The sequence below is a fragment of the Fringilla coelebs genome, assembly GCF_963513975.1.
Source record: "Fringilla coelebs genome assembly, chromosome: 5".
NCBI classification, from domain to species: domain Eukaryota; kingdom Metazoa; phylum Chordata; class Aves; order Passeriformes; family Fringillidae; genus Fringilla; species Fringilla coelebs.
In genome coordinates, this window is record NC_140033.1 from 24548189 (window position 1) to 24575210 (window position 27022).

The window sequence follows — 27022 nt, forward strand, 5'->3', positions numbered from 1 at the left end:
ATACAGTTACTACCAGCATCTGGTGTTTACAGCAAGATAGCATTTTTTGCTGATGGAGAAAGAAAACAGCAGCGTGCTCCTCCCAGTTCTGTATCTCAGTGTGCCTTAGTTTATGCAGTGTATCTCAGTGTGCCTTACTTTATACATTTGTAAAAATAGGAATGGTGGCTATTTCAGCTTTGGTGAGGCTGTATTAATATCTGTGGCACTCTTACAGCATGTGTACTTGTTTTTTAACACCTATCATCAAAAAACCCATACTTTACCCAAAATACAGCTTAAAATTTATATTATTTAAAATATCAGGATAGTTATGGAATAGCCACTCTAAACATGTAAGAATTATTTTTGATCAAAATATTAAAATCAATATACAATTACATTACTATATAAGTCCCTCAGATTTCTTTATGCTTCAGGACCTTCCTTAAATTTATTTTGTACATTTTCTGAAGACCACTCTTATAAATAACTCATACATTTCTAGTAAATGATTAATAGCAATCTTTATGGCTGATGTATTTCTGTAAGTCCTTATAGAACTCAAGGGGTCAAATTATTGCTTACGATTATGGTTTAGGATTATCCGTAATATTATCTGCTGATGTTTTAAACCTGTTCTTCAATGCATATCTACTTATGACAATAGCATATTTATGATAGCTCTTCATCCTTTATTAACTCTTTGTAGACTACATGCTAAAGTAATTTTCAAGCCTTACTGACTTACAGTTTTAAAGACATACAGGTAACTCTAGCACACACAACTGTCCTTAAAACATAGAATGCTATGACACAAACCAAGAAATGCTGGGAAACTGAGCACCATTCTTTTCTTAAGCCATTGTGTATTTTGTCTTTGCAAGCACTTGAATTAGGGACAGCTTTTCAGCCTTAAAATTTGCATTTCCTGGCTTTTGTTGGTTTATATCACCAGCTCTTACATTATTTAAGCATTTCTCAATATTAGGCTGCCAGTTTGTTTAGCAGGGGAATAAATATATCTTGGAGGAAACTTACACCCCCCATATTCTGAGGGAATGGCAAGGCCATGAGGATGCCCTGAAGAAAGCAGCAGTGTGAACAGAGGTTTACACAGTGCACAGGAGGATTAGATTATGAACCACTCACCTTTTTCCCAGTCACTACCAGGGTATAGCCATCATCTGCTAATGAATTCTTGACAACAACCTGGGGAGAGATGGGGTGGGAGTCTAGCTGAAAGCTGACATGCGGAGTTGTGGATTCTGAACGGGAAACCACTATCTAAGAAAGAAAGAAATTTTGAAAATCAGCAGGCAGAATGTAACCCAAATGCATGCTGCTCAGCTGTCTCATGTTCTCTGCTTGCATTAATTACTTTGCATTACATTGCATAATATTTTGCATAATGTTCCATCATAATCTGATTAAAGTGCTATAAAATCTACTTTATTTAATACAGCAAAATCATGGCTGTTGGAGGATCCTCAAAATACACCATCTTTATTAAAATATGCAGGAGTCACTGCATGCTTCCTAGTCCTTCAATTTCAGGTATTTATACGTCACCATAGAAAATGAAGACAGGTTATTTAGTCAGTCCTACACATTTAAGAATGAAGAATTTTATCTACAATGTCTATTTAAAAGAATCTTAAAACTCCAGGTCTTCAGAAGTCAAAACCATTTCCTTCTATTTCCACTTTGGTCCTTGAGTTTGAAAAGCAAACTTTACCCTGTGTCAACTGCCTCTGGTCTCGCTGCACGTGGGGCAACGAGATTGCAAAGCTATGTCAGGCACTGCAGGTCAGGCTGCGGGCACTGCTCAGCGCCACGAGTGCCCCGAGCTCCACAGCCAGAGCTGCCCGGATGGCTGCTGCCCTGACAGGCTCCTGGCAAGGTTTGGCTGGGCACCCTGAGCTCTGGCTCCTGTTGGTCTCTGTGTGAGCCGGGTGTCCAGGACTGAGCATTCAAAGCACTGCTTAAATGACAGGGAACGGTGGAGGGTCCCTTAGGAGATGCTCCAAAACAGGAGCCTAATTTAGTCATCCTGAAGCCCCTTTGCAAAAACCTTCCCTCTCTCTCTCTCTCTCTGTCTGTCTCTCTCGATTTCAGGAGATCTTAGGGAGATTAGTCACACCAGTATGAAATTCCCTCACTGCTCATCTCTCTGCATCTTGAGTTACCTAAATTCTTCTGAGAATCTGGGCCCATTCCTGCAAACACACGCCTAACTTTACTACTGTAACTTTGTTGACTTTAACGGGATGAGTCACGGCTGTTAAGCAGAGGCATAAAGCATCTGCAGATCGAGGTGGATATTTGATAGCAACATTTTATAGGCTTGGGCCTGCAATGCAGAAGGATGTGCGCCCAAATGTGATAGCATCAGGCAACAAAGGCAGAGGATTGTTTACATGAAGGAAGATCATGTTCGTGTTTCAAAAGCTGTATCACGTGTAGTTTACTTAAGGAATTTAGATAATCAACATTTGCAGAGAAGTTAGGATTCAATGGGGTTCATTATTTAAAAAGATTGAAGCCATTCTGGAAATAACTTGTATGTCAAACGTTTCATTTTTTACTATAATGAAGCTTTTCTTCTGACTCCGAAGGCAGAATCAGAACAGCCAGGACATTGACTTACACAATTTCACTGGCTTTTCACACTGCCAAGGGCTTTCAACAAGATGGCTGACTCCAAAACTAGACTTAGAGATGCTGTAATTATAGCTGCTGTTTTGATGTAATTCAAGACTTAAATAAAATATATGAGCAGTTAATTCATGCTGATAACTGCTTCACATCCCAGAGGTATTTATAGTTTGGGATTGCAACAGGCTTTTTTTTCTTTAAAAATGAAACTGGCTTTGCTCTGGCCTTTGCTATGGATTTATTTCACAGCACAGAAAGTAAAGATTGTAGAAATCAATAAAGTATGATCATTTTTGGTGACACAGAAGTATGGTCTCTGACTCAGTGCAACAGGGCACAAGCTCTGTTTTTCTATTCAGGACAATGAAAAATAGAATGGACTGGAAAGCTGCATGAAAAACCTTGATTAATGTTGGCATTATGGGGAGAGGTAGCACCACAGCTGCAAATACCTTTTTAGTTGATCATTAGCCGTGTCTCATCTCGAATACCCACTGCTATAAAATGCTAAGAATTCTTTTCCATCATTAATCCAGGCTTCCTCTTATTGCCAAGCATTCTTTCTGATTGAGCCACAGTGTTAACTCTTTAAACACATCTGAATTCCAACCTCAGAGCAATACATGAAAATTTGGATTCCATCTCTACGATCTTGGAAAAATTACTCGGCACTTTAAACACTGACTGACCTTTATTTTTCCGAGGTTGATAGTCAAATCACCTGCTCAAAGCCCAAGTGACTAGACTTTGACCTCATGACATACAGGGAGCTCGGATTACACTTCCTAGCTCACAGAATGAAAGTTTGGATTTTGCTTAGAACTAATATACCAACCTACAGAGCTGCTATAATAGATATAAGATGCAAAAATGTTCTTTTTGGTCCACACAACTGTGTGATTTTTGCACACATCAGCCCAGTCCTTGAAATTCTATCTTACCCTTATCCGACATAATCCTGAAAAAAAAAAGCAATTTGAAGACAGCTTCTACAGCAGGAGGAAGAGGCTACTTAGGACTCCAGTGTCGTTCTCATAAACCTCTGATTTTTATAGCTTGGAACTGAGCTGGTATGTGTGCAGCATAAATTTCATCTGTCATGGACACACCAACATACAGGGATCACTACCATGAAAATGGTTCAGTACTACAGGAAATTTTCCCTCTGCAAAGACTATAAAATCCTGGGGGTTTTGGGGATGTCTTTTTTTGGGGGGGTGGGGGAGAGTGGGTTTTGGATTTTTTTGTTTTATTTTCATTTTAGTAATTAATTTATTAACGATGCATTTCTCCAGAGCATAAGAGAAATGAAAGCCATTTCCATGCCTCCACTCAAGCAATTAGGAGTGAGGGAAGGTCTAGCACAGATAATTAACCAAAGGAGAGCAAACAGACATTTGTAGTAAATGGTCACTGACTGTAATAGTAAGAAGTCACCAGAGGTGTTCTACAAGCTATCTGTGCTGGGGTCCAAACTGTTCAATACACCCATAAATGAGTTAGAAAAGTGGTTGAGCAGTCCAGTGATAAAGTTTTGTGATTATCTGAAGATATTCAAGGTGGTTAGGATGAGGACAGACTATGAAGGATGGCAGAAGGACTTGACAAGACAGCATGTCAAGGCAATAAAAGGCAGATGAACTACAACAAAGAAAGTCAATTTTAAGCAGTATATGTTAGATAGTTACCTAACTGCTTAGCAGCAGTTTAAACCAACCTAATAAAAACTTAGAAATTATTAGAAAAGGACTAGAGAACAAACCAGAAAACACCCTGATAATGATATCAAGGTAATGATAATGATATCATATAAATTCATGGCTTGCCTGAAACTTAAAATCTCTGTGCAGTTCCACTTTCCTCCTGGCAAAAAAGAGTGTGTTGAAAAGGGGAAAAGCTCAGAGAAGGGTAACAGAGATGATCAAAAGGCTGTAATGAACAATGACTGAGTATGGTACGTGTGGAATCTCTATGATGAAGGAATAGAGAATCATGAGTTGGTAGAGACCAACCATATACTCTGTCCCACAACTACCCAAAAGGGGGCTGTAGCCAGCTCGGGGTTGGTCTCTTCTCCCAAGTAAAAAGTGATAGGAAAAGAAGAAATGGCCTGAAGTTGCACCAGTGGAGGTTTAGAATATATTTTAGGGAAAATTTCTTCACTAAAAGGGCTGTCAAGCAGGGGAAGAGGCTGCCCAGAGAAGTGGCTGAGTCTCTGGTGACTCACATGTAGAAGTGACTTAAGGGCAATGTTTAGTTGTGGACTTGACAGTGTTAGGTTAATAACTGGACTCGATACTAGAGATGTTTTCAGTCCTAAATCATTCTATTATTCCATGATTTAATTATAATAAAAATTATAAACACCACCAAAAGACAAAAAAAAAAAAAAAAAGACAGGTTCAAAGCAAACAAAAGAATATGACATCCTAGCAATATCTGATGACCTATGGTACTCCCTGTCAAAGGATAAGAATGCAAGAGAAATGCATATTCAAAGAGAAACTCCACAGGTACATGGAAAGAGCTAAAAAGCCAACAATCAATGGCTCAGAAAATTCCCAGAAAAGAAAATGGTTGGAAACTTGAAGCAGAAGGTATCTCTGTGTGTCTGGGTCACTAGGCATCCACTTGTCAATACCACTGGAGACAGAGCACTGAACCATATGGACCCTTCATTTAAATCCATGTGGCTCTTCTGATATCTTTTGAGAATCATGTTCAATATCAGTAACTACGACAAACACAATATTTATGTCCCTCTATTTAGAGAAAAACAAACAATTTTCTTCCATAGCTCAGACTACTTCCAGGAAATGCTTCCATGAAGATAACAGCCAACAGTTAATTAATTAATGAATATATTAATGTATTCTTTTATACTGGAAGTCAATGATCACTTAGGTCCATGAACACTAAAGTTATTAATTTAAATATCAGCTAGTATTAATGTTTCATATAAAGACTTGAGTCTAGGTTTGTCTGTGTGTAATATGGCAAATTAAGACTCTAATAACTCAATTTGAAAACCAGCATGCAACAGCTTATTTTAAAAATCATTCCGATGCTCAGTTCTGCTAGTCAGCAGGATTGAATTACAAATGTTACTGTCTACATGTTGAAATATCTGCTGCAAAAATGAGAGGCCTTCTAAAAGGAATCCAATCTAAGTATCATATTGTTATTTTTTTCCCTAGATGTCTGGCAGGTGTATGCCATTATCCAGCAGAGACAGGCTCAGGGTTAACTATATTGTGCAATGCCTCAAATGCCCTGGGATATGCAGCCTAGCCTTGCAAAGGGCACATATGTAGCTCTCTAAATGCTGTATATCATTCTAATCCATGAAGAATATAATGGATCTCTTCTGAAGAGTGTAAGCTTTTCTACTCAAACTGAATATTAAAACATATGTGCTCTCAAACCAGTTATTCAGCACCAGGTGTTAATTTTAATTTGGTTACACGGATTTTGCATTATGCAGTGTTTGATACCTTTTTTCCCTGGGAGAATCAGGATACATTCTTTACCGCAGAAAGAACTGCTATCATAAATGCCAAAAGTTGAGCTACCGATATGAAAATGCTGCTTATCAAGAGTTTGACACAGTTTTCTGTTGGCTTAAAAATGAAAGATGGAAGGATTGCAGGATTGCAGCTACTCACATTCCTACAAATGCTTGTGTGCACAGTTTGCATTTAGCCTTAAATAGATCAGACTGCCAGTGTTGAAAAGCCAGATGAATTGCTGGGCCCCTGAGACAGGACAACAGTGGGCACTGAGGACAGCCTTTGCAATGACTCCATGGGCATCCCATTACTCTTTCCTCCTCCAGGCTCTGGAGGGTTTAAAGTCCATGCTCATATATTTCTTGACCTTCTTGCACTTGGTTCAAGTGCAATATGGCTTGCCATTTGCAAGGGTGGGTTTTATCACAACAACATTTGTCTAGAGGGACAGGAACTGGATCAAGAGGAGTTTGATAAATTCAAAGGCGCATATGGCTTCTAGTACACCACGGTATAAACTGGATTTGACTGAGCACAGTGAAAGATGCAAAGCTCTGAATTTCTTTGCTCTGTGTCAACTCATTTTGCTGACAGGCACCATGGCTCTGAGTCTTGATTCCTGGAGTGGTGAGGTCTTGCTGCTCTGCTGTTTGCAAGAGGAGAGCAATGTTGAAGACTTGGCTCTCTTGCTGAATTCTGGGAAAAATTTTCCCAATCCTTGAATGCAGTTACAAATAAAAAGCAGATGTGAGGGGTTTTTTTCACTGATTTCTGTAGCACGCATTATGTTCCCCTGGCATGTAGTCTATGAAAGCAGCTACAACACATGCTAAGTTCTCTCTTTTTGGGGAAATGAGATGTGTGTTAAAGTTTGGTTGTGGTGTTTGTTTTTAATCATAAGTATTCCTGGGAAATGAGTGTGATTATCAAGTGTTCTGTCTACTTGGATGTGAAAGACAACAGATTTGTGCTCAGTGTGTGAGAATTTCCCAAACCATTGATTTTTGACTGCCCCATTCCTATTCCTCATCAGACAGAATCAAAGGCAAGAAATGATAGGGCAGCAGGTTAAAGAAACACCAAGAAGCTCTTTATCATTCAAAGCAGAATGAAATTACGAAGGCCATTGTCAGAGCATACCACAGAGGAGAAAACAAAAATAAATTTAAAAATCAGTAAGCAAAACTTTGGAGAAAGGAGTCCATAAATGACTACTAAGTGCCAAATATGGGTGCAATTTCCAGCTCAGAGTATCTCTGGGTCACTAAGTGCCAGAAGCTGGAGGGTACTGAGAAAGGTATGACTGTGTGCTTTTACTTGCCTCATACCTTTCCCTTATCCCTCTTAGCCCCTGCCAGAACTCTGCTCCTTGAGCCTTTACTATAACCCCATAAAACCTTTCTCAGCAAAAAGTCTGGTTAAAAATACTGGGATATAACGGTTCTCTAGAATAAGGCTTACATTAATCTGTACTGTTGCCCATCTAAGAAGTGCAGAGAGCCCCCTGGGAGGATGAGTGGCCTGTTGCCCAGTGTGCAGTACTCCAGCACGGCCTATCTGTACCATCACACTTTGGTTTTTGTGCCCAAAGCCATTTTCTGTCCTGAATCTGTTCAGACATGACAGTGCATTACCATGTTTTGCTTGTGCCTGGCTTTTCAGCTAGAGCTGGCTCATGTTCAGCCAGATGGGACAGGACTGCAGCCAGCATGTGGCTGATGGCACCTCAGAGTCTCTGAATGCCCATGGGAAGACCCTTTCCTCACCCCCAGAAGCAACAGGATGGATGGATGGATGTCCCACTGAACCATGAAGATGAGAGGGCCCGTGGGGGGTCCCCCATTCCGCACTACTGCTGCCCCGCTGTGCACTGAGTTTCACTGGCATAGCCAGAAGGATGAGGTGGCCCTGCTGCCAAAATTGCATCTGTAGAGAGTGGTTGCCTGTTTTAGCTGCAAAACATACAGTGAAAACTTCTCTAGTCCCCTCTTCCTCAAGAAGGTCACCAACAAGCAGTTGTGGTGCTTTTGCTGGGGTGTTACATGGCTGAGGCCAGCTCCAAGTGTGGGGCACATGCACTATTCTGCTCCCAAACATACTCTCAGGCTGAAATCCAGCCTCTGCTACGTTAAGGGCATTGATCTCTTGCTCATTGTTACGGCCAGACCAAATGTGAGCTTCCAAGAATAAATCTTGGTAGACGTTCCCATATCCCACACTTCCCAGAGCTACCACAAAGATTTCCCCTTCCTGAAGAACTCATTTCATCATCACTCTAAAAACACTCTCTGAAATAATGCCAAGTTTAGGTAGAAAAAACCCAAAATGCCTTGAAATCAAGCAGAAAAAGAAAAGATATTTTATCTCAATATATCATGGGGTGGGGTTTTTTTCCACAAACTATAAATTCCCAGAATACTGGCTGGTATTATAAGTGTCTTTTCTAGCTGTGAGTTGTATTCTCAGAGTAGCTTGGTTTGAGTAGAATAAGGCTGTTTTACACCAGCTGAAAATCTGGTTCCCTGAGCTATAGCAGTGTGACTGGGTGCTGTTTTCTAATCAAATAACCACTGTGAAATACCTGATTCACTTTGCACCCAACAGCTGTAGTTACAGTCTGTGTTCCCAGTCACAGTCTGAAAACAAGCACAATAAGAAAGGCTGAAACAGCTGCAACTTCTCAGCAGGAAAAAAAAAAAAGAGAAGGGGAAAGAAAAAGTTTGTTGTCAGGCTCCAGCTTAGGAAGGAAGTAAAACCATTTTTCTTCTCTGTCTCATGCATGTCAGCTGTCTTAGAAAAATTATTACTGGTCTGTTTTGTAACAGAAACTCCACAATATTTAGTAAACTACAAACTCCAATCTATTCATGGCCAAATACAGATTTGACATTTCTGAGGCAGCCAAAACATGCTCAGTATGTGAATGGGCTGCAGTACTTTTCAGGAGAAATCTGGAATTCACCTCATGGCCCTAATTATCCTCCTTAGAAGAACACATGCATCTTCTGTATTTGGACCATCCAGATTGATTTTATTTTAGTTCCAGATTTTAGCTAAAAAAAAGGAAACATTTAGTGAAGGAAGCTATATTTACTTTCCAGTGTTAGTGCTTTCCAAAGCTGTCCGAGTGAATAATTCTATTTTATCAAACTAAAAGCAAAAAACAACAGGTGAGTATTCCTTGGTTGGATAAAACATACCTGCCTTTGCATTCTGATTATTACTGGTTCTTTAGAAAGCTTTTTAAAAATAAGTAAAATGTGGGCTATGTTCTGAGTTGGCTTATTGGTAATGCTATAAGCTTTGGGGGAATCACTTGTAAAGTTAGGAACTATTCATTGTGATAAAACCCTAAATACATCAATACCCCAGAATCTGGTAGCCATCACTTACAAAAGGAAAAATGAACATGTTAAATCTGTTGAATTTTGCAGTAATGCTGTGTACAGCCATGAGGTAAAGAGATAAAAATAGATGGAGACAGAATTGGAGACAAGAGGAATGCAGGAAGGTAGAAAGTGACGAGTAGAAGAAGAAAAGCAAAAGGAGATGGAAAGATGACAGAAAAGAGGAAGGAAAAAAAAAGACTCAAGTGGTTGGCTGCTGATCAAGTATAAACAAGTATAATGGGGGTATATGAGAAACATTTTCAAATAAGTTTCTCTCTCTCAGGTTCAATAGCTTGCTGCTACACCTACTGGCTTCCACAGTGCAGGCTTGGAGCTTCAGCTCAATTTAGATGACAAGATCACTAAGCTTTCAAGAGGTCCCCCCCTGCCCACCCCCCAGTGTTTCGCAACAACTGAAAGAAACCCTAAATTATTACAGCAAAAATGTGATTCAAATGTTCATTACTTTCACCAAACTGATGCATATCTGGACACTTCAGGGTGCTGTTGTCAAAGACAGAGATACAGTATTACTACTGCTTTTAATCTCATGGATGGCTGCTAGTACTGAAATTTATGTCAGAAACCAAATTGTCTAAATATAGTAAGGTTTGGTATTTCAAAGAAGATAGAAGATGAACTGGGTGCACTTGAAGGGCTAAGCTGATTTTCTAAATATAGAAAGCTATACATGAATATTTTTTTCTTTTGCTTTTAAATAGTTGGCATGATAATATGTTCTCAAAAAACTAACACGGTACAACCAGTTTTAAAACAGGTTCCCTGATAGGTAGAATTTTATAACTAATTTTCTCTGAAAGCATGCCTGTGTCTGAAGTCAACCTTGAATAGCTACAAGTTACAAGGAGATTGCACAGAAAAATTCAATATTTGCTTGTACAAAGACCTAAAAATATCAGTGCAAATGACTGTGCAAAAGAAGTGAAGAGCTGAGGATTTTTTGCGATATGTTCCAACAGATTTGTGAATGAAACAAAAAAGAACATTACACTTCTTTGCTAAAAATGTGTGGAAGTCTTTGGGGATATCCTTTTGATGAATTAAGCCATTGTTAGATTATCCTGATTTTTTTTACCCATTTTACTTCAGTAATGGTCATATAATAGCTTAATTTTTAATGATCTTAATCTCATTGCTGTTAATAGCTATATTTCCATAGAAACACTACAAATCTGCTTTAGTTGGGCATTTCCTAATGAACATGTTTCAAAGCTCTCCTAGATCACTATTAGAGAAAAAATGAAGAAAGAGAACATTAAAATCTGCAAGAATCTGTGTCTTCTGTATCCTGCAGATCTGGTATCCCTTCCAAATCATTTAAAGACAAAACAAATACCAACCTTTTATTTGGAGGTAGTATCATTAAAGGTAGTCAGTATGCTTATTCTCCTGCTAGCTGCACCCAACCCTCAAGGAAAGAGCTCCTGTTTAGTACAATATGAACCCAATGCTGACTTCCCCCTGTAGCTGAAGCCAGTCTGATTCAATGATGAGAATATTTCTGCTAATGGCCATGTGCAGTTTACACAATAGCCTTTTCTTTTGATCTGTAACTGAACCTGGAATGGGAAATGTATTCTGGAAATATTTAATTGTTCCTTGAGTTGGGCAAACATCTGAATGAAGTGTGTGCTGCAGGATTTGAATGAATAATTTAAAGAACATTATAAATAAAAATAATGCTCCCTTGTGCTTTCTACCAAACCTTCCTAAAAGCTTTGTGACAGCCCAGAAGTAATGCTGGGAGTAAGAGAGTAGTTGTTATTAATTGTATTTTGTAGATAAGGAAATTACTTCAGAAAGGTTAAACAAATTGCTCATTTTGCTGCATGAATCACTATCTGCTTCCAAGAACAGAGTGCAGTTTTGGGCCCATGCTCAGTGTGCAGCTCCTAGCATTTGCCTCTCCTGCACAGAAGACAAACTGCAGCTTAAATTTACCAAGGTCATAATGGGAAGTTAAGGTAAAACTGGCAGGGTTGTCATTGAAAGTTTTGTTAATTTTTGGGGGGGAGGAAAAGAGAAACATGATTTTCTCTGCTTTTTCATCTGTTCTTTGTGGCAAATCCCTTTGAACTCTTTGCCTGTAGAAGCATTACAGAATTTGCATTATGCAGCTGGTTCTGGGTCCAGTCTGAGCAGAAGACTGGAGGTAGAGGATTCCCTTTATCCAGACAGGGTGCATATACTGAGAACAATATATAGCCCTGTGCACTGCATGTGGCAAGAAAAGGAGGGGAAGGGAGAGAAGAAAGGAAAGGTTTAGTTCCATTAAAGGCTACATGTGTCCAACTATTTTCTAATGGAAGCTTATGGAAAATGGGAAAACTAGAATGGCACAGCAACTGATGGTCTCCTCATTAACTTTGATGACTCTACAGCCTACAGAACAAGAAGGCCAGAAGGCTGTCAACACTTCAGGAAGATTTTTAGAAGACAAATAGCACTGGCAAATTGAAATAACACAGGTCCTCGGGTGCAAGAAGGATCCAGGCTGAGATGCACATCCAGGCTGGACTCTGGCCCCTGGAGAAGCCAAGCTCTCCAAGGAAGTTACTACAGGATGATAGTGCTTGAAATAAGTTGGGTGAACTCAAAGTATTTTGTCTTTGTCTTCTGGCGTTTGATTTTTACTGCCAAGATTTTAAAAGACCGCTGCTTGTACGCATTATATTTATTTAATTAGTCACCTACAAAGAAGTCAGGTAGTATAATCTACCTGTCTAGATTAGTTATGTACTTAGTGGAGGGAGACTACTCAGGAGGGTGATTTATCACTTTTTTATGAAAAATAAACTTGTTTTAGGACAGGAAGAACTGCAATCCAAAAGAACAGAGTGAGATAGGAGTGAACAAGAGCCTGAAAATCTAAATACACATTCAGAGAAACTTGAAAGTAGGTGGAGAAGCAGCTAATCTCAATTCTACAGCCGTGAGTCATAGGCTATGGGTACACTAGCAAGGAATTTGGTGCCAGAGGAGTGGACCAGTATATAGAAACAACTAATGCTGAGGCTCCTGCTTCTACATTATAAACTGTCTTGGCATTTTACATTGAATAGATTTAATCTGATCCTCTAGAGTGTAGATGTATACAAAGTGTATTTTTGAAGCTGTTTGAATAATCAGTAACTGTTTTAGACCTTTGTGCCCCAGCTGGGGTTGAGGCATATTTGATGTTTATCCAAGATACTGCTTTCAGTTTAGTCTTTGAAAGAACTCTTGTTTGTATGGACCAAAATTGTTCTGTGAACTAGACAGCTGCAGCTCATGGTAGAATTTGCTCCTCAAACCACACACTCCAGGTAAACACCTAAAATACTGAATGCTCAATTGGACACTTTATATTCCAGAAGCTGTATTTTATTTGGTAATTTCAATTTTCTAGTGCCCTTTTAAACTGGGGTGATAATTCTCCCCCCTTTTCACTGTCCTGCTAAACGCTAGTATGGTTTTTATTGAGAAGTTACTGTGATAATATGGCAATTTTTACCTGCATGAAGCGGCCCTCTGAAGTTCCCAGGTTAGCAATGGTAAGGTTCCCTTTGGTGAAGACAGATATTGAAGTCAACAGGACACTGTTGAACTGGCCCATGAACAAGTCAACCCTCTGCAGAGGAGTGGTAACTTCTAAGCGGTATTCATCATCTTGTGCTCTGCAGTATGAAGCATTCCTTGAAAAAGCCTGTTTGAAAATGAAGTACAGATGAGTACTGTCTTTACAAGTAGCAATAGATCTTTGTCAGAATGAAGTAATTTAGCACAAATGCATTTGACCAAAAGTATTTTAAGATGTTTCAAACTTAATTGCTTCATCAGTTATGATGTTCCATGAGGAGGGCAAAAACTTCTTAATGTTATGGGAATGTTTCTATTCACTTTTAAAATCATGTCTGCAGGAATAAGACATAGGGTCTTAATTTAACGAGATGATACGTATAAGCACATATATCAGGGTATCCTTTCTCATAGTGACTTCCTTAATGCTGCTTCTCCAGAAGTCTGAGAATTCTTGTACTGCAAAGCCTGCCCAGTGACACACCTACTTCTTAATACAGTTTCCTAAAAAAAGATTCTCTAACAACAATGTGATTTTTTACATTAAAATAACAATTTCCAATATTCTCCCTCTATTTTCACCACCTTTTTCAGAGATAAGACACTAAAGTGGAGAAGAAGCGAGAGAAAGAAAGGGGAGATAAGTTAGGAAAAATAGGTTTCTGATCAAACTGAGGGGAAGACAGATTTTGATAATTACTCACATTATTGTACAGATCATCTGTGGCTCATGCACTATTTTATCTGATCTCTAGATGTCTTGAGTGTACTAAAATAATAGCTGCATTTTCTCTTTCATTTTGGGAATAGATATTGCATGTTTTTAATTTTCATTGAAAAAAGTCTTGAACAAAACACTTTACATTATCTCTGAAGAAGAATATAACCTCCTAACAATTCAATAGTAATCTATTACTAAAAGATTTCAATTATATTAGCTTATCAACAATAATTTCATTATTATTGATATTACATCATCTGTTTTGGGGACATTGTGTAAATATAATAACCAGGAATCCCTTAAATTATCTTTAACCAGTTTAAATTTGGAAGTAATGTAGCATGTTCCCACTGTGGCATACTTTATGAATAAACATTTAAGAAGATAATAAAGGATCTTACAGAGGTTCCCTCTGTTAAAATCAAGAATGAGCCTAATTTCTCCTTTTTTTTATTGATTTGTTTTTTGTCACAAAGCATGTTTTAAAAAATCTTTAAAGAAGCTTGAATGAAACCTTTTCAAGACAGTCGGGAGTCTTACTAAGTCAAATAGATCTGCATCACACCCTTACAGAGCATGTAGGAGTAAAATTTTATCATCTTCTTTTCTAGATTCAGATGTCTTTCCTCAAAGTATGAACAAGAAAGCAATGAATGAAGAATTTCTTGTTGGCCTAATTCTGGTGAATTCCAGACTGAAACCCAAGGCATGGAACATACTATCAAGAAAATGTCCAACCTAGTAGCTCAGCCCTTTGCTGTTGAATTGTGATGCTTCTGAGCTGAGCCCAGCAGCAGCACTGGCAGTGAGGTTTTCTGCAGTCCCCAGGAGTTGCAGTCAGCAATGGTGCCAGCTTTTCTGAAGATGCCCTGTCAATTTACTGTAGCATTTAGGTGGAAGCCTACATCAGACCAAATGAGCAATTGAAATCTCTGTGCAGTGTGTTAATGGTACAGAAAAAAGCCTTCTAAATTAGATGGGGTACAGCAGTGACTTAACAGTTTGGTTATACACATACTAAAGGTTTTATTGTATTAGTTTTCTTATTACCTGTTAATATACAGTCTATTTTCTTCAGCAGGAACTGAACTAATACTTTGAACTAGGAACACTGAACACACTTTATTTTTTTTTTAATCCAGTATTTGACTGGGTTAAATCATCAATGGGCAAGTTTGGCTTTTCTTTGTTTTGGCCACCAAACAAGTGAGAAGCTGTACTCTGTTGCACTCATATCCTACCCAGTGTAAAAGTAGTTGTGTAACATCTGTGCAGATTACTCATACGATGAGTATGAATAGTTCAAGTGCAGAAAGATGTACAGTTTTCATGCTTTTTGAAATAAGGCAGATTTCTGATTTTACCCTCCCCCAACATGGGATCTTTGCTCTTTCCTGCAACTGCTTTTTTCCATAAGCAAAGACTTTGGAGAGAGATGTTTCTGTTGTAAGCTTAAAGTACTTCCTCCTACATAGTCATTTCAGCACAATTCAGACATCCTAACATGCTGCCTCATGAACCCTGTTCAAGCTCTTTGGAAAAAGTGGCTAGACTTTCCTGCTTACCCTGACACCTTTCTTAGCTTCTCCAAAGTCAGCTAGCCACAAAGTCAGCTCAGCTTTCCTCAGAGATGCCATAATTTTGTCTAGCTGCTGAAGAACCTGTAGATTGTTACACATATGGTTCTTAAAAAACCTGGCACTTCATGGATTAACCATAATGTAGGATTGACTGTTCAAGACATAGGAAGGCTTTGATCTTTCAGTAGAAATGCAGAGATTAAAAGGCTACTTAGAAAACTAAAGAAAGATTGATAACAGGGAAAACTTTGTCAAACATGCTGCTTTAAATTAACACTTTTAAGTCTGGTTCTCTCTCCCTCCCTCCCTCTCTCCCTCCCACCATACACATAACTATCCATTTGGCTGTCAATGTGGAAAAATAACTGATGTCAGATGATGCACTCTGGATATCATGCCAAGTTCCACTGAGAAATCACACAACTATTGAAATGGATGATTAGAGCAGGGGTAAGTGCCTGGGTTCAGCTCTATTGCTTCTCTTGTAGGACAAGAGGTGCCAATTCTGCCTGTGATTCACAGAGAGGGCTTTGTTACTGTTAAGCTGGCACAGGTGTGCTGCTGGAATGCAGTGAGGTGTGAGCAAGCCCTGCCTTACAGCTGTGTCCAGAAGGCTAGAAGATAATTAATGTTATCTTATTTGTTCATACGGGAAGCTGTGGTGTTCTGGAATTTACCCTTGATTTGGTCCACAGAAGACAAAAATGCCAAAAATGTCTCTAGACATTGCTGAGCCGAGCTATCAGGTGCTGTCACTGTTTTGCAGCTAACTGATGGTTTATATGTCATATTCAGTGAGCATAAAATTAAAATATTTCAGACAGAGTTGCATATTTGAAGACAAAAGTGCAAAGTGGAGAAGGAATTCTTACAAAAACTTGTGAAAAATCTCAGAAAAATACCTGATTAGGTTGGTGTCAGAAAAATGATCCAAAAGTCTAGTCTCTGGTCTGAATACTATGCCCAGGGGAAAAAAAAATCCAAATACATTTTTGTGAGCTTTTCTCTAATTTGCAGTGACTGCAAATTGGAGAAACATTCCTCCAGGCTCATTCTTCTAGAGCTGGTTAAAACCTGCTCTTGTTAAGTGCAGTGCTCATATGGAAAGAGATATTATGTATAATGTCTTGATATTGTGTTTAATGTCTTGAATAAACTGGAGATCAATGACTTAATCACTGCAGAACATTTCATACTGTCTTGTGAGCCACTTGGAGGACATCATTAAAATTAAAATTTAATTTGACAAATTGGAGAAATGGTCTGAAAGTAACTAGGTGATATTTCCTAGTGCCAATCATAAAAATAGTGCAGTCATGATGTAAAGCTCAACAAAAGTAGGAATATGCATGGGTTTTACTTCCTGCTGTTTTGTTTATATGACTTCTAACTTGCTGCCTGTCAAGAATCAAAATTCTAAGTATCAACATTTTTTTCTGCTATGAACTCTGGAAAGTTCATAGAGAAGTGGTCACCAACAAGAGCCAACAGCATTTCTCCTGTTATAGAATCAAAGAATTCCAAAGGTTGGAAAAGACCCTTAAGGTCTGTGGCATAACATGAAGTAGGGAGAAATAAGGTATTGTTAAATGACCTGGATCCAGATGTCTGCAAATGGCAAACATCTTTTTCTGAAGAAACTACTGTAGAGTTTCTGAATGAATCAGTGATTCTATATAACAAATGGGTTACCAAGACCATTAAAACCTAAGAGAGTGTATAAGTTCCTTGTTTTTTCTTGTGGAAGTCAGTGAATTAAGATGAATAATCAAACTACAGTTTTCAGAGTGGGTCCTATTGGAATCAGACACATAACGGTGAAGAATATTCATGTACAGCAGACTCTAAACAGGAAAAGTAACCATGAGGAGCACAGAAGAACACTATCATATTTTCTTCTCTAAATATTTCCATATATTTTCAGCCAATGTAGCTTTGCTGTTCTTGGTACACCTTCATTTTCTGGGTAGTTTTCATTATTTCTCCTCAGGTGAGAAGTGCATTTGATCACTGCTTTTCTCCACTGAAAACACAAGAATGTAATTCTGGCCCAAATAATTCAGTGAAGTGAGGTAGTTGTCTGAGGATGAGAGTGACTTGATCATCATCATGGTAATTATGATTCCTGCCATCCTAAGGAAGGGAAAAATTAATCATATTGAAAGGCACAATTTTGCCAGTGGAAGCCAATTCATGTGCTAAACAGTTCCCATAGAAGCAGAGAAACAGTGCCTCTGGTTTCTTCTTGACTGGTGAACAACACCTTGAGGGTGTGTGGGTGCTGTGAACTCAGTCCAGTGTTCATGCAGGACAGAACATGTCTGGGACAGGGGACTGGGTTCTCTGTTTCTAAGAACGTCTGCTCAGGCAATGAAGCTTTTCTCTAAAAGGTAGAAGAGTTTCTTCCTCTTTTTGTTTTAAACAAAGAAATGTCTCACTCTTCTTCCTTCCTCCTCTTCCCAATATTCCTCATGTATTTGAAAGCAATTCAAAGATTTTTATATGAAATACAGAGAAAGCATGTCCCTTTCTGAGAATAAAATTTTTAAAAGAACTCCATCAGTGTAAAATTTTACACAATATCATTTCAGTACTCTTAATTCTTGTTGCTTTGATCTACTCCAAAAATGAGATGGGGGAAGTCGCTGTACTGATGCTCCACTTAAGGTAATAAGTAAAAAAAACATCTATGTTAAATGTAATTAGTTAATACAAATTAAGATGATTTCATGTTCTTTTTCAAGATCATTCAAAGAGTTATTTGCTTTTGTCATTGAACAGTACTGCATTAGTTCTCATAATCTGGTTAGTGCATTAGCACTAAGTAAATCCTATTGATTCAGCAGACAAAATGGACCTAAGTAATCTTTCTGTTTTGCTGATTTCCTTTATATTAATTTAGCATTTAACTCAGTATACAGATTATCAAAGAAGAGGTGTTGACTAATTACACATTTTTAAGAAATAAAGTAATGCATTGGAGATATTGAGCCGATGAAAGCAGTTTTGCTGTACATTTGTAGCATCTATTAGGTGCATTTTTCATGGAAGTCCTTATTGACACTGAAGCTGTGGTAAAACAGAAAAGCTGGGAATTCCATCTAGACTAGCTATCCAAAAATAATGCTGAATGTGGAGACCCTTATTCCAACAAAACATTGCACAACTGCATGTCTAGCCAAAACAGTGGTGCAAGACATGTGTGGGACAGAAAGAATTCAAGAAACTAGAAGAAAACCGTGCAAGCTGCTGAATTCCCACAGGCTGTGTACAAAAGCAGGTGACATCTGCCTTAAGAAAATTAAGCTGTCATTATCACTTCCTGCAAGATCTATTCTCTAGCATTTCTTTGTTTTCACACACCCTGTAGACAGTGCAAGTAATAATTTCATGTGGTTTACACTTGCTTTCTGAACCATTTGTGCCATGGATCTTCTGCCTCAGCATTATTATTTTTTTTTAAATTTACTGTGGGATTTGATTCTGGTTTTACTTGTATGTTTGGAAATGAGGAGTAACTCCACTCTGATGCAAAAGCTGTCTGAGATCAGAAACCCACATGCCACTTAGAAAGTTTGAGTAACACAGCTCTCTCCTGGATAATAATTACCTACTGTTGCTTTAGTGAGCAATAATGATGGCCAGATGTGGTCCTGAGTCAGAATAAGCAGAGTAAGTAGAAAACTGCTGAGGTAAGGTGGGTGCTGAGTGAGCTGGAAGGCAGATGTCTGCTTTGTCAGGACTTATGTGTCTCTCCATTGTTTGGCAGCAGAACACGAGGAAAATTCATTGCTTGCTTAGATGTGACAACCACCTACCAAAGCCAGGTGGGATGAATCCAGTACTTAGATCTGCACACAGCCTGCTGCATGATCAGCTTCTCTTTCTCTGGAACTTGGAATTGCGCTTTAAGAAATCCAAGCAGGTCTTTCAGAAGGGGCTGAGATGCTTCCATTGCAGAATAGTCATCAGCAGACTTGAAGTGAACTTAATCTGGGATTAAGGAGTCTTAGAATTTGGTCTGAACCCAGGAAAAGAGGCTCAGATCTGAACATTATACATCTTCAGGGAGTGTCCTTAGTATTCTAGAACTACTAGTATACATTTTGAACACCTCTTTTTGTAGGACTATAAAATTTTTCTAATTTGCAAGGCTACATAGGATAAGAAAATTATACTTTGTTCAGTTCTAGTCTTTAGACTTATTTAAGGGTCTTCAGAAATTGAGACATAAAAACCACATGACCACATATTCATTTTAACAAAATAAAAATTACTTTCTGCCTGAAATGATTTCTGTGCAATTCCAGAGAAGAGCAGCAGTCACTTTTCCACACTAATAACCAATAGGGAACCATGCCTTCAGTGGAAGAATTTGATTAAAAAGTCTGGAAATGGAACATTATTAGTAACTCTGGCTGATAAAGCTGTGCCCTTTGCAGAAAATGGTAGTTTAATGGATAGTACTTTTTCACAGAGAAATCCAGCTTTCATCACGAAGATGATAAAATGCCGAGCAGCAGCACTGGGAAACAAGGAAAGACAGGTCCCTAACTGGACATCAAGAGAAGGAGAATTGTACTTTTTGCAGCATCGGTGACTTAGAGGTTAGCCCCCGAACTCCATAGCTCCTGGGGCTCCCACGAGTCTGCAAAGATATCTGCCACTAGGGCTGGTGGAACTTTCCTAAAAAACTCCCTGACCTGCCTTTTTCCTTGTCCTTTTCTCAGTAACTCCCTCACGAGGGTGTCCGTGTGGCCAGTCCCTTACCTCTGCAGCCAAGTGTTTGCTAAATCTGGTTCAGCCTGAGATAACCTTACCCAGACCCACAGCCGTGCTCATACCTCACCCCTACAGACTCACACCCGTGTCCCTCCCGTGCACTTTAACTGCAGACCAGACTCTCCCTGCAATCCCTGATATCATGGAAGCGTGGCCAGGTGGGTAGGTGGCCATGTACCTAAGGGTGGAGGGGAGCAGGCTGGGGAGCACAGCCTGCCTGCCCTCCACTGGCACAGGCACAGCAGAGAGCCTTGGTACTGCCAGGACGCACGGCAGAGAGGCAGTGAGGGCAGAACAGGAGTGTGGATGCAGACTTTGCCCTTGTTACTAGGGTTTAAGCATCTCTTAAAGGCTGCCAGTGCACTCTGCCCATCATTCTGCCCTCCTCATTTATTGTTCTGAGATATCAGAGCCCCAGAGAGGAGCTTGCATACAAATGGGAACAGATTTCATGCCCAGGCAGAGTGTTGTATGCCATCTGATATAGCATTTCAAGAGGAATGAATGACTGGACAAATCTAATGGATTCTGGTATCTGACTTTTAGGGAAAATATTCAGTCACATTTTACTCACAATATAAAAACATCTCCATGTTGTGAGACTATCTGAGTAATTTACAACAACCCATTTTAATCAGATATAGGTGGTGTTATTTTTAAACTTGCCAAAATTTTATGCCAAAGGGTGTGGGATATTACAGTTCTAGGGCCTCAAAAGAGTTATTTGTCTCTGTTCATTTTATTAAATATTCTTAGACACAGCCTTAAAATGACAGATCAATAAGTGCCTTTGCGGTTTCCTGATAGAAGGCAGCAATTATTCTCTTCCATTACAATATAAGCATAACCTAATTTTACTCATCTGTCATGTGTGTAATGGTAATAAAGAAGCATCACCATGTGTTTATTTTACCCTCCCTTTATTTTTTGTTTTGGTGATCTTTCCTTTCATGTTTTCCAACTGTTTGTGCCTTTCTTTTAACAGGAGTTGTGACCAGTTTGTCTTGCTTTATGACACTTTCTGGGAACATGGTGGCAAAAGCCTGTCTGTGACTTCTCTTTTCCTGTAAGGTCTAAGTATTTTAGGCCTTCACCTGAACTTACCTGTAGAAAAACCAAAGACATAAGATCTTTACAGAGCTGAATTTGGATTTCATCATTAGAGGTGTTTTATCATGTAAGTCCATTATGATCAAAGTCAGTTAAATCGGCTTACAATTGTTTATCACATAAGAGATGCAGAAAGGACAAAAAAAGCCTGTAAGATCCTGATCTATCTAATGACAACTGAAATGTATAGCTGAGATTGTCAAGGCTAAAATCAACTCATCTTCCTCACTTGAAAAATCCCAATTAATATACGGTAAAGATGCACGCTACTGGACTATGTCTGCAAATGAAGTAAGCAACATTTGTCTCCTCATCTAAGCACACCTCTGCTTTGAGGATACCACACTGGGGCTGATAATGACTAACTGACCAACTAAACTTTGCTTAAAGACTACATCCAGTTTTCTCTTTGTTGTGGGAGATTCCTGAACAGTGATTCAAAACCCCCCACAGCATCTACCTCTCAGATATCTTTGTCCTGACTCAAGAAATAAAACCTCTTTACTATTACTCCAAATTTTTCTTTTAATTCAAAGCTGGTTCTGTTTCCATCTTGCTGTCATTTAAGTGTCAGCCAGCTCTTCCCTGAAGGAAGTCATTAGGCAGTACTAACTGGTCACAGCTCTGCTGAAGTACGTCTGACATCAATCAGATGCTCCATCGGATTCACTTTTCCTAACCCTGACTTCAGCGAGCCCAGGTTTTGGCTTAATATATATTACACTTAAACACAACTGGAAATGTTTTATTTTGATTTTATGAAGTTTTCCATGAGCACTGGAGTAAGTGAAGCACAGTTTTGTCTGGTTTTATATATTGTGGTTGGTTGACTTTGCTCTTCAACTAAGCTCTGATGGAGACTATTCCCATGGGTGGGCAATACCTTCCTTGTGACTCCTGATGTTTAGAAAGGTACTCCTAAAACTTCATCAGTTTCCATAGCCTGAGCCTATATGGGACCTGTCTCTGGATTGACACCTGAACCTTTAAGATTTCTTATTGCTGGGGCTGTAAGGATAACTGACAGAAAGACAAACCTAAAATAGCATGACCACATAAATGTCATTCCTTTAGATCAAATTTTGCCTATTACATCAAGATGAGCGGAAGTTTTTCTTATTTTTCCTTTAAATATGAGAAGAAAAAGTTGAGGAAGTGTTTTGGATGTATCCTTCAGGTTTATTTTGATCTAATTTTACCTTTATAAGCCTCAGATGAAACAGTCCTGAGGGACAGCCACTTAAAAAGATGGACTACCCGAAGTCAAACAAAATTATGTACAATTGTCTTATGGGACTTTTTTTTGATAACATGAAATAGCTTTCATCAATCAGACTCTAACTGTAAATTATCAGAGTGCATTTCCTTGCAAAGAGTGCTAGAGGCTCATTTTTCTTTTTAATGTTGAAGTTAGTGGTATTCCATATTCACTGCTGGACTGTTTTCACTGTCCTATGACTTAATTTTGCAGTGGTCAGTGACTTTCACTTGCATGAGTGATCTGTGGTTTTATTCTCTTGACATCAAAGAGAAAGATCATCTTGGCTGCATTACAAAAACCAAGTTTTGAACTTTGCAACAGTAAACTGTGACAAACTCTCAGATTTTATAAAAGCTTTCTTTTAAGTTGAAGGTGACTAACAAAAAGGGGAAAAATGTTTTATGCCCTCATGTACACTTTTACAAGGTACAAAGAAGGGCCTAAGAAGAGTTGTGGGGTTTGAGAATCTTTTTTTATTAATTATTATTTAATCTCCAACAAAATCAGGAAAGACCAGATTTGACATTTTTGGGCCAAACATAAGAAATAACATGCCTTCCTTGTTCTAACTGCTCCTTCCCTTCCTTCATATTCCAACCCTTCAGGTCTACTTTACACACAGAGAAAAACAGGTGTACAAAGGATGGTTGGTGAATTCTTGCCAATCTCTGTGGCTAGTTGAAACCTGAAAAACCTCTAAGGACACTTTTTACTGGAGCCTTAATGAGCCCTCTGGAATAAGGCAATGGTACAGCAAAGGTTGACAGTCTTGATATTTCAGTGTTAAGCAAACAATCAGGACAAAAATTTCTGACTGCCTTTATACCATTTAAAAGAATCACAAGAAATCATAGAAACATTTTTCCCTTTATCAATTTAATGTAGCAGAAATCAGAGCTCTGATGACATTTCTTGAAAATAGGCAAGTATAATAAACATGTCGGCAGTACAAGACATTCATTCTGATATGCAAAGCAGCAGCAGACTCTGGAAAAGCTTTTGAAACGCGAAAGTACTTCCCAGCATGTGAAAAGCTGCAAATTATTCTGTCAATATTTTAATGGTATACTTTGCTTTGAAGAGATCACCTTATGAAATGTGTGTATAGGCAAGAGCAGAATGAGATAAGTTAAAGGCCACGAGCTTTAAAGACAGTCATTCACAAATCATATACCCCAGGAATAAAGAATAAAATACTTTCAGAGAAGGACAATGGTTCTTGTTAAAAATGAACTGAAAAATGAAAAAAAAAAAGGATATTACTACCCAAAATGAAAAATTAGGACAGCAATAACAAAGTGAAGAGAGAGAAGCTACTGTGCTGAATGTTTGCTAACTTGTTTTTAGTTCCTGAAAATTGCCTGTCCCCCTCCCACAAAAAAGGGAGTGAAATGCTATGTCTGTTGGGGCTGCTGCATCAGCATCCACTGGCAATGCCCACATCTGTGTTGAACACCTGGGGCCTGCTACAAGCAATCATCCCCAAATGCCAAGGCTGCTGTGGTTACGCTCAGACTGCCTCAGACCCTCTCTGAGCACATTCCTGCTACTGGAGAGAAGCTACAGGGTCTCTGTAATGGGTTCTTCTCCCCAGACTGCCCTGATTCACCTCTGGCAGTGGGGAGCAGCCCTTCTCCTTGACAAAACAGACTCCCACCTCTAACCAGGGCATTGTGTCAACATCCTAACCTGATGCCCTGTGCTGAGCAGCTGTGCTGAAGAGGACACTGGTGATACTTGGGGTGAAGGAGGTCTGTGGCTCCCACTCTCTGAGCTGTCCCAGCAATGGGATATGACAGATACCACCCACCTCCAAATGCAGGCTGAGCTGTTGATCTGTCCTGACACTGGCCTCATACTGGCTGAGCAGAGCCCCATCACAGAGGCTCTGGTCCTCTGGTAGAAGACAGCATGCTGCCTCTGAGCTCCAGATTTCTTGTATTGGAGAATAAAAGTTCCCCAGGTAGGATATTTAGGGGCCTGCTTCATAAGCACGTGATTGAAAGTGCTAATGTTTCATTTTCCAAAGTAACTGTTCTCAGTACCTGATTCCCAGATTCTGTATTTCTTTTACAAGACCTAAAGCCAGCACAGACACTGGCCAGAAGAGAAGGGAAAATTTCTGTGCTTCTTCTGCTGACATTATTTCATATGGCTGGAGAGCAGCAGCCTCCTGAAATCATGGTGTACAGAAATGCAAACCTCCCACCCCAGACCACCTGAACCCTCATTCAAATACAGATTTCACTGACACTTTCTTGCAGAAAACTGATGTCAGTTGAACTGTTTCTGTACCAAGCATGAGTAACCACATTACAATCTGGCTCTTCATGCCATATTCCAAACCAGCTTTTTCATTTTTTTCTAAGAAGGGCAGTGATTCAGCATGAACATACTTTTAAGTATGTGATGTTTTTCAGGGACTCTTCAGTGCACATGAATGTTTATGAATACTTTTTTAAATATTAAAAGAAATAACTGCCTAAATGTTCCATTTATCTGCATCAGTTTCTCAAGCAAAAAACTACCTTTTTTAGCCCCATAAAGACCTCAGTGATTTTTATACTCAATTTACAGGAACTAATCCTTTTAGGGATAATCAATAGCAATGCTAGGCAATCTGCAATGATCAGGGACTTACATTTTGTAACTGAAACTGAAGGGACGGATACCTGGCAATGGAATAGGCAAAGAGAGAACAAAAGTCCCAAAACGTAACAAATAAATTATCACTTACCCTGTTCAAGCAGTATTTGCTCTCTTTCCCGTAAAAGTGTTGGAGGCATTTCATGTTCTGCTTGTCAACAATCTTGTTGAAGAACTCGTTGATGGTTCGCACAGAGACGGCGCAGACGGCAGATCGGTTGGTTGGTTCAGAAGAGTCTGGTTTGCTTTGTGCAAAAACACCATAGAGGATATCATCGTTGAGCCCAAGGCCCATTTCGTGTGCTAGGGCTGCACCAGGCTTGCTGACATAGGCAGCTTGCAGAATGTTGAATACCTCCTTTCGGATGGACCTCCTCCTTCGCTTTTCAGTAAAAATGCACTCAAGAGGCATTTCCATGTAGGAACGCATCTCTGAGTCTAAAGTGCAGAAGCGGATAATTCTAGTGTGAAAAGATTGGGAGTCAAGAGTTTCTCTCTGTACAGTCAAAAAATAGACAAAGTGATCATTTTCAAAGGCATGGACATACCTAATAGGATACGAGTCACGGAACTGAGGGAGGATATCTATATAAGATTGATCTGTGAGAAACTCAAAACCATCCTGCGTTTCTTTTAATCTTCTAACCGATATTGAATGCAGCACATGGGGAGGTTGAAATGTAGATGTCACAGTATTTCCAACAAAAAAGTTGACAAACCTGTCCTTTTCAGTCACCAAAACTTTGGTTCCTAAAGTGCTAACAACACAATCAGGACAGTTATCTGCTTCTCCATCCGCCCGGGGTGAGTACATGCAGTGCACCTCGCTTTCAATGTCAGCAGGGTTGTCAGGGTGAATGATGTGACGGTGGCAGATGCCTCCGGACACACTACCACAGCTAATGAGCTGATCATCATAATAAGTTTCTAAAAGCAGTGCCATGTTGATGTTATCCTTCCATATGCTGTTAGATAAATTGGCTTTATCTCGGCAGTCTTCACATGGTGCACAGTCAGGGTTCTCCAAAACAGGCCCAGTCTTGTACACAGAAATGTTCTGGAGAGTTTCATTTAGTACGTAAATCTTATTGACTGCTCCAATATAAACATGGTGCTTGTATAGAACTACATTCTGAATTGGTGTGTCTGCAATGAAGTTAGGAAGATCATATTTTACACCAAGATTCATCTCTGATTTTTTAGCTGCTTCTTTGCATTGTCCATGGCTCCTCTGCAGCAAGGCAAACAGGAATACAATAAACCCAGAAGGATATGCAGTAAAAGGCTTCATTGTCAGAGATCTAATCTGTCAAAATATATTTAATGGAAAAACTGGTTATATTTCATATACTAAACCGTCAGTTTATCAGACAACAGAAATCCATTTCTAGGCTGCATGTAGTAGCTGAACTATTTCAGTTTAAGAAGTGTTGCAATCTTGCTTTGTGTCATAATAGTTGTACTAGAAATGGCTACAATCACTGTAGGTATCCATTTCACTGCCTTTAGAACAATTCACAGAAGGATTTTCTTATGATGAATTTCTCAAGACCCCTCGGCATGTTGCAGAGCAGCAAAAGCGAGAGGACTACCTCCACAGCACCATTAAACCAGCTGATTGCTACGGTTTAGAACAGGATGGTGTACACATAGCTAAAAGCAAAACTGCCCAGGAAACTAAGGACACAACAGCACACAAAGCAGTTGGAGCACTTCAGTGTGTGGCTATAAGATATTTGTCAAGTTCTCAAGGGGCTGAATGGATTCATAGCACAGCTGATCAAAAGTAAGAAATAAAAAAGACATGA

At 39.2% G+C, this 27022-nt stretch overlaps 1 protein-coding gene across 2 annotated transcripts in view; it reads right to left on the reverse strand.

The window, feature by feature from the left end:
* MET (MET proto-oncogene, receptor tyrosine kinase) overlaps positions 1–26520 on the reverse strand; it is a gene marked incomplete at both ends in the record, with an annotated part of 66176 nt that extends 39656 nt beyond the window's left edge. Inside the window, 3 exons of one of the 2 annotated variants that reach the window (XM_084205624.1) lie at positions 1132–1266; positions 13050–13241; positions 25306–26520. In XM_084205624.1, the coding sequence (XP_084061750.1) occupies positions 1132–1266; positions 13050–13241; positions 25306–26505 (1527 nt within the window). The remainder of the gene's footprint in view (positions 1–1131; positions 1267–13049; positions 13242–25305) is intronic. The other variant, XM_084205623.1, reaches the window with a different exon arrangement.
* Positions 26521–27022: the final 502 nt, after the last annotated feature.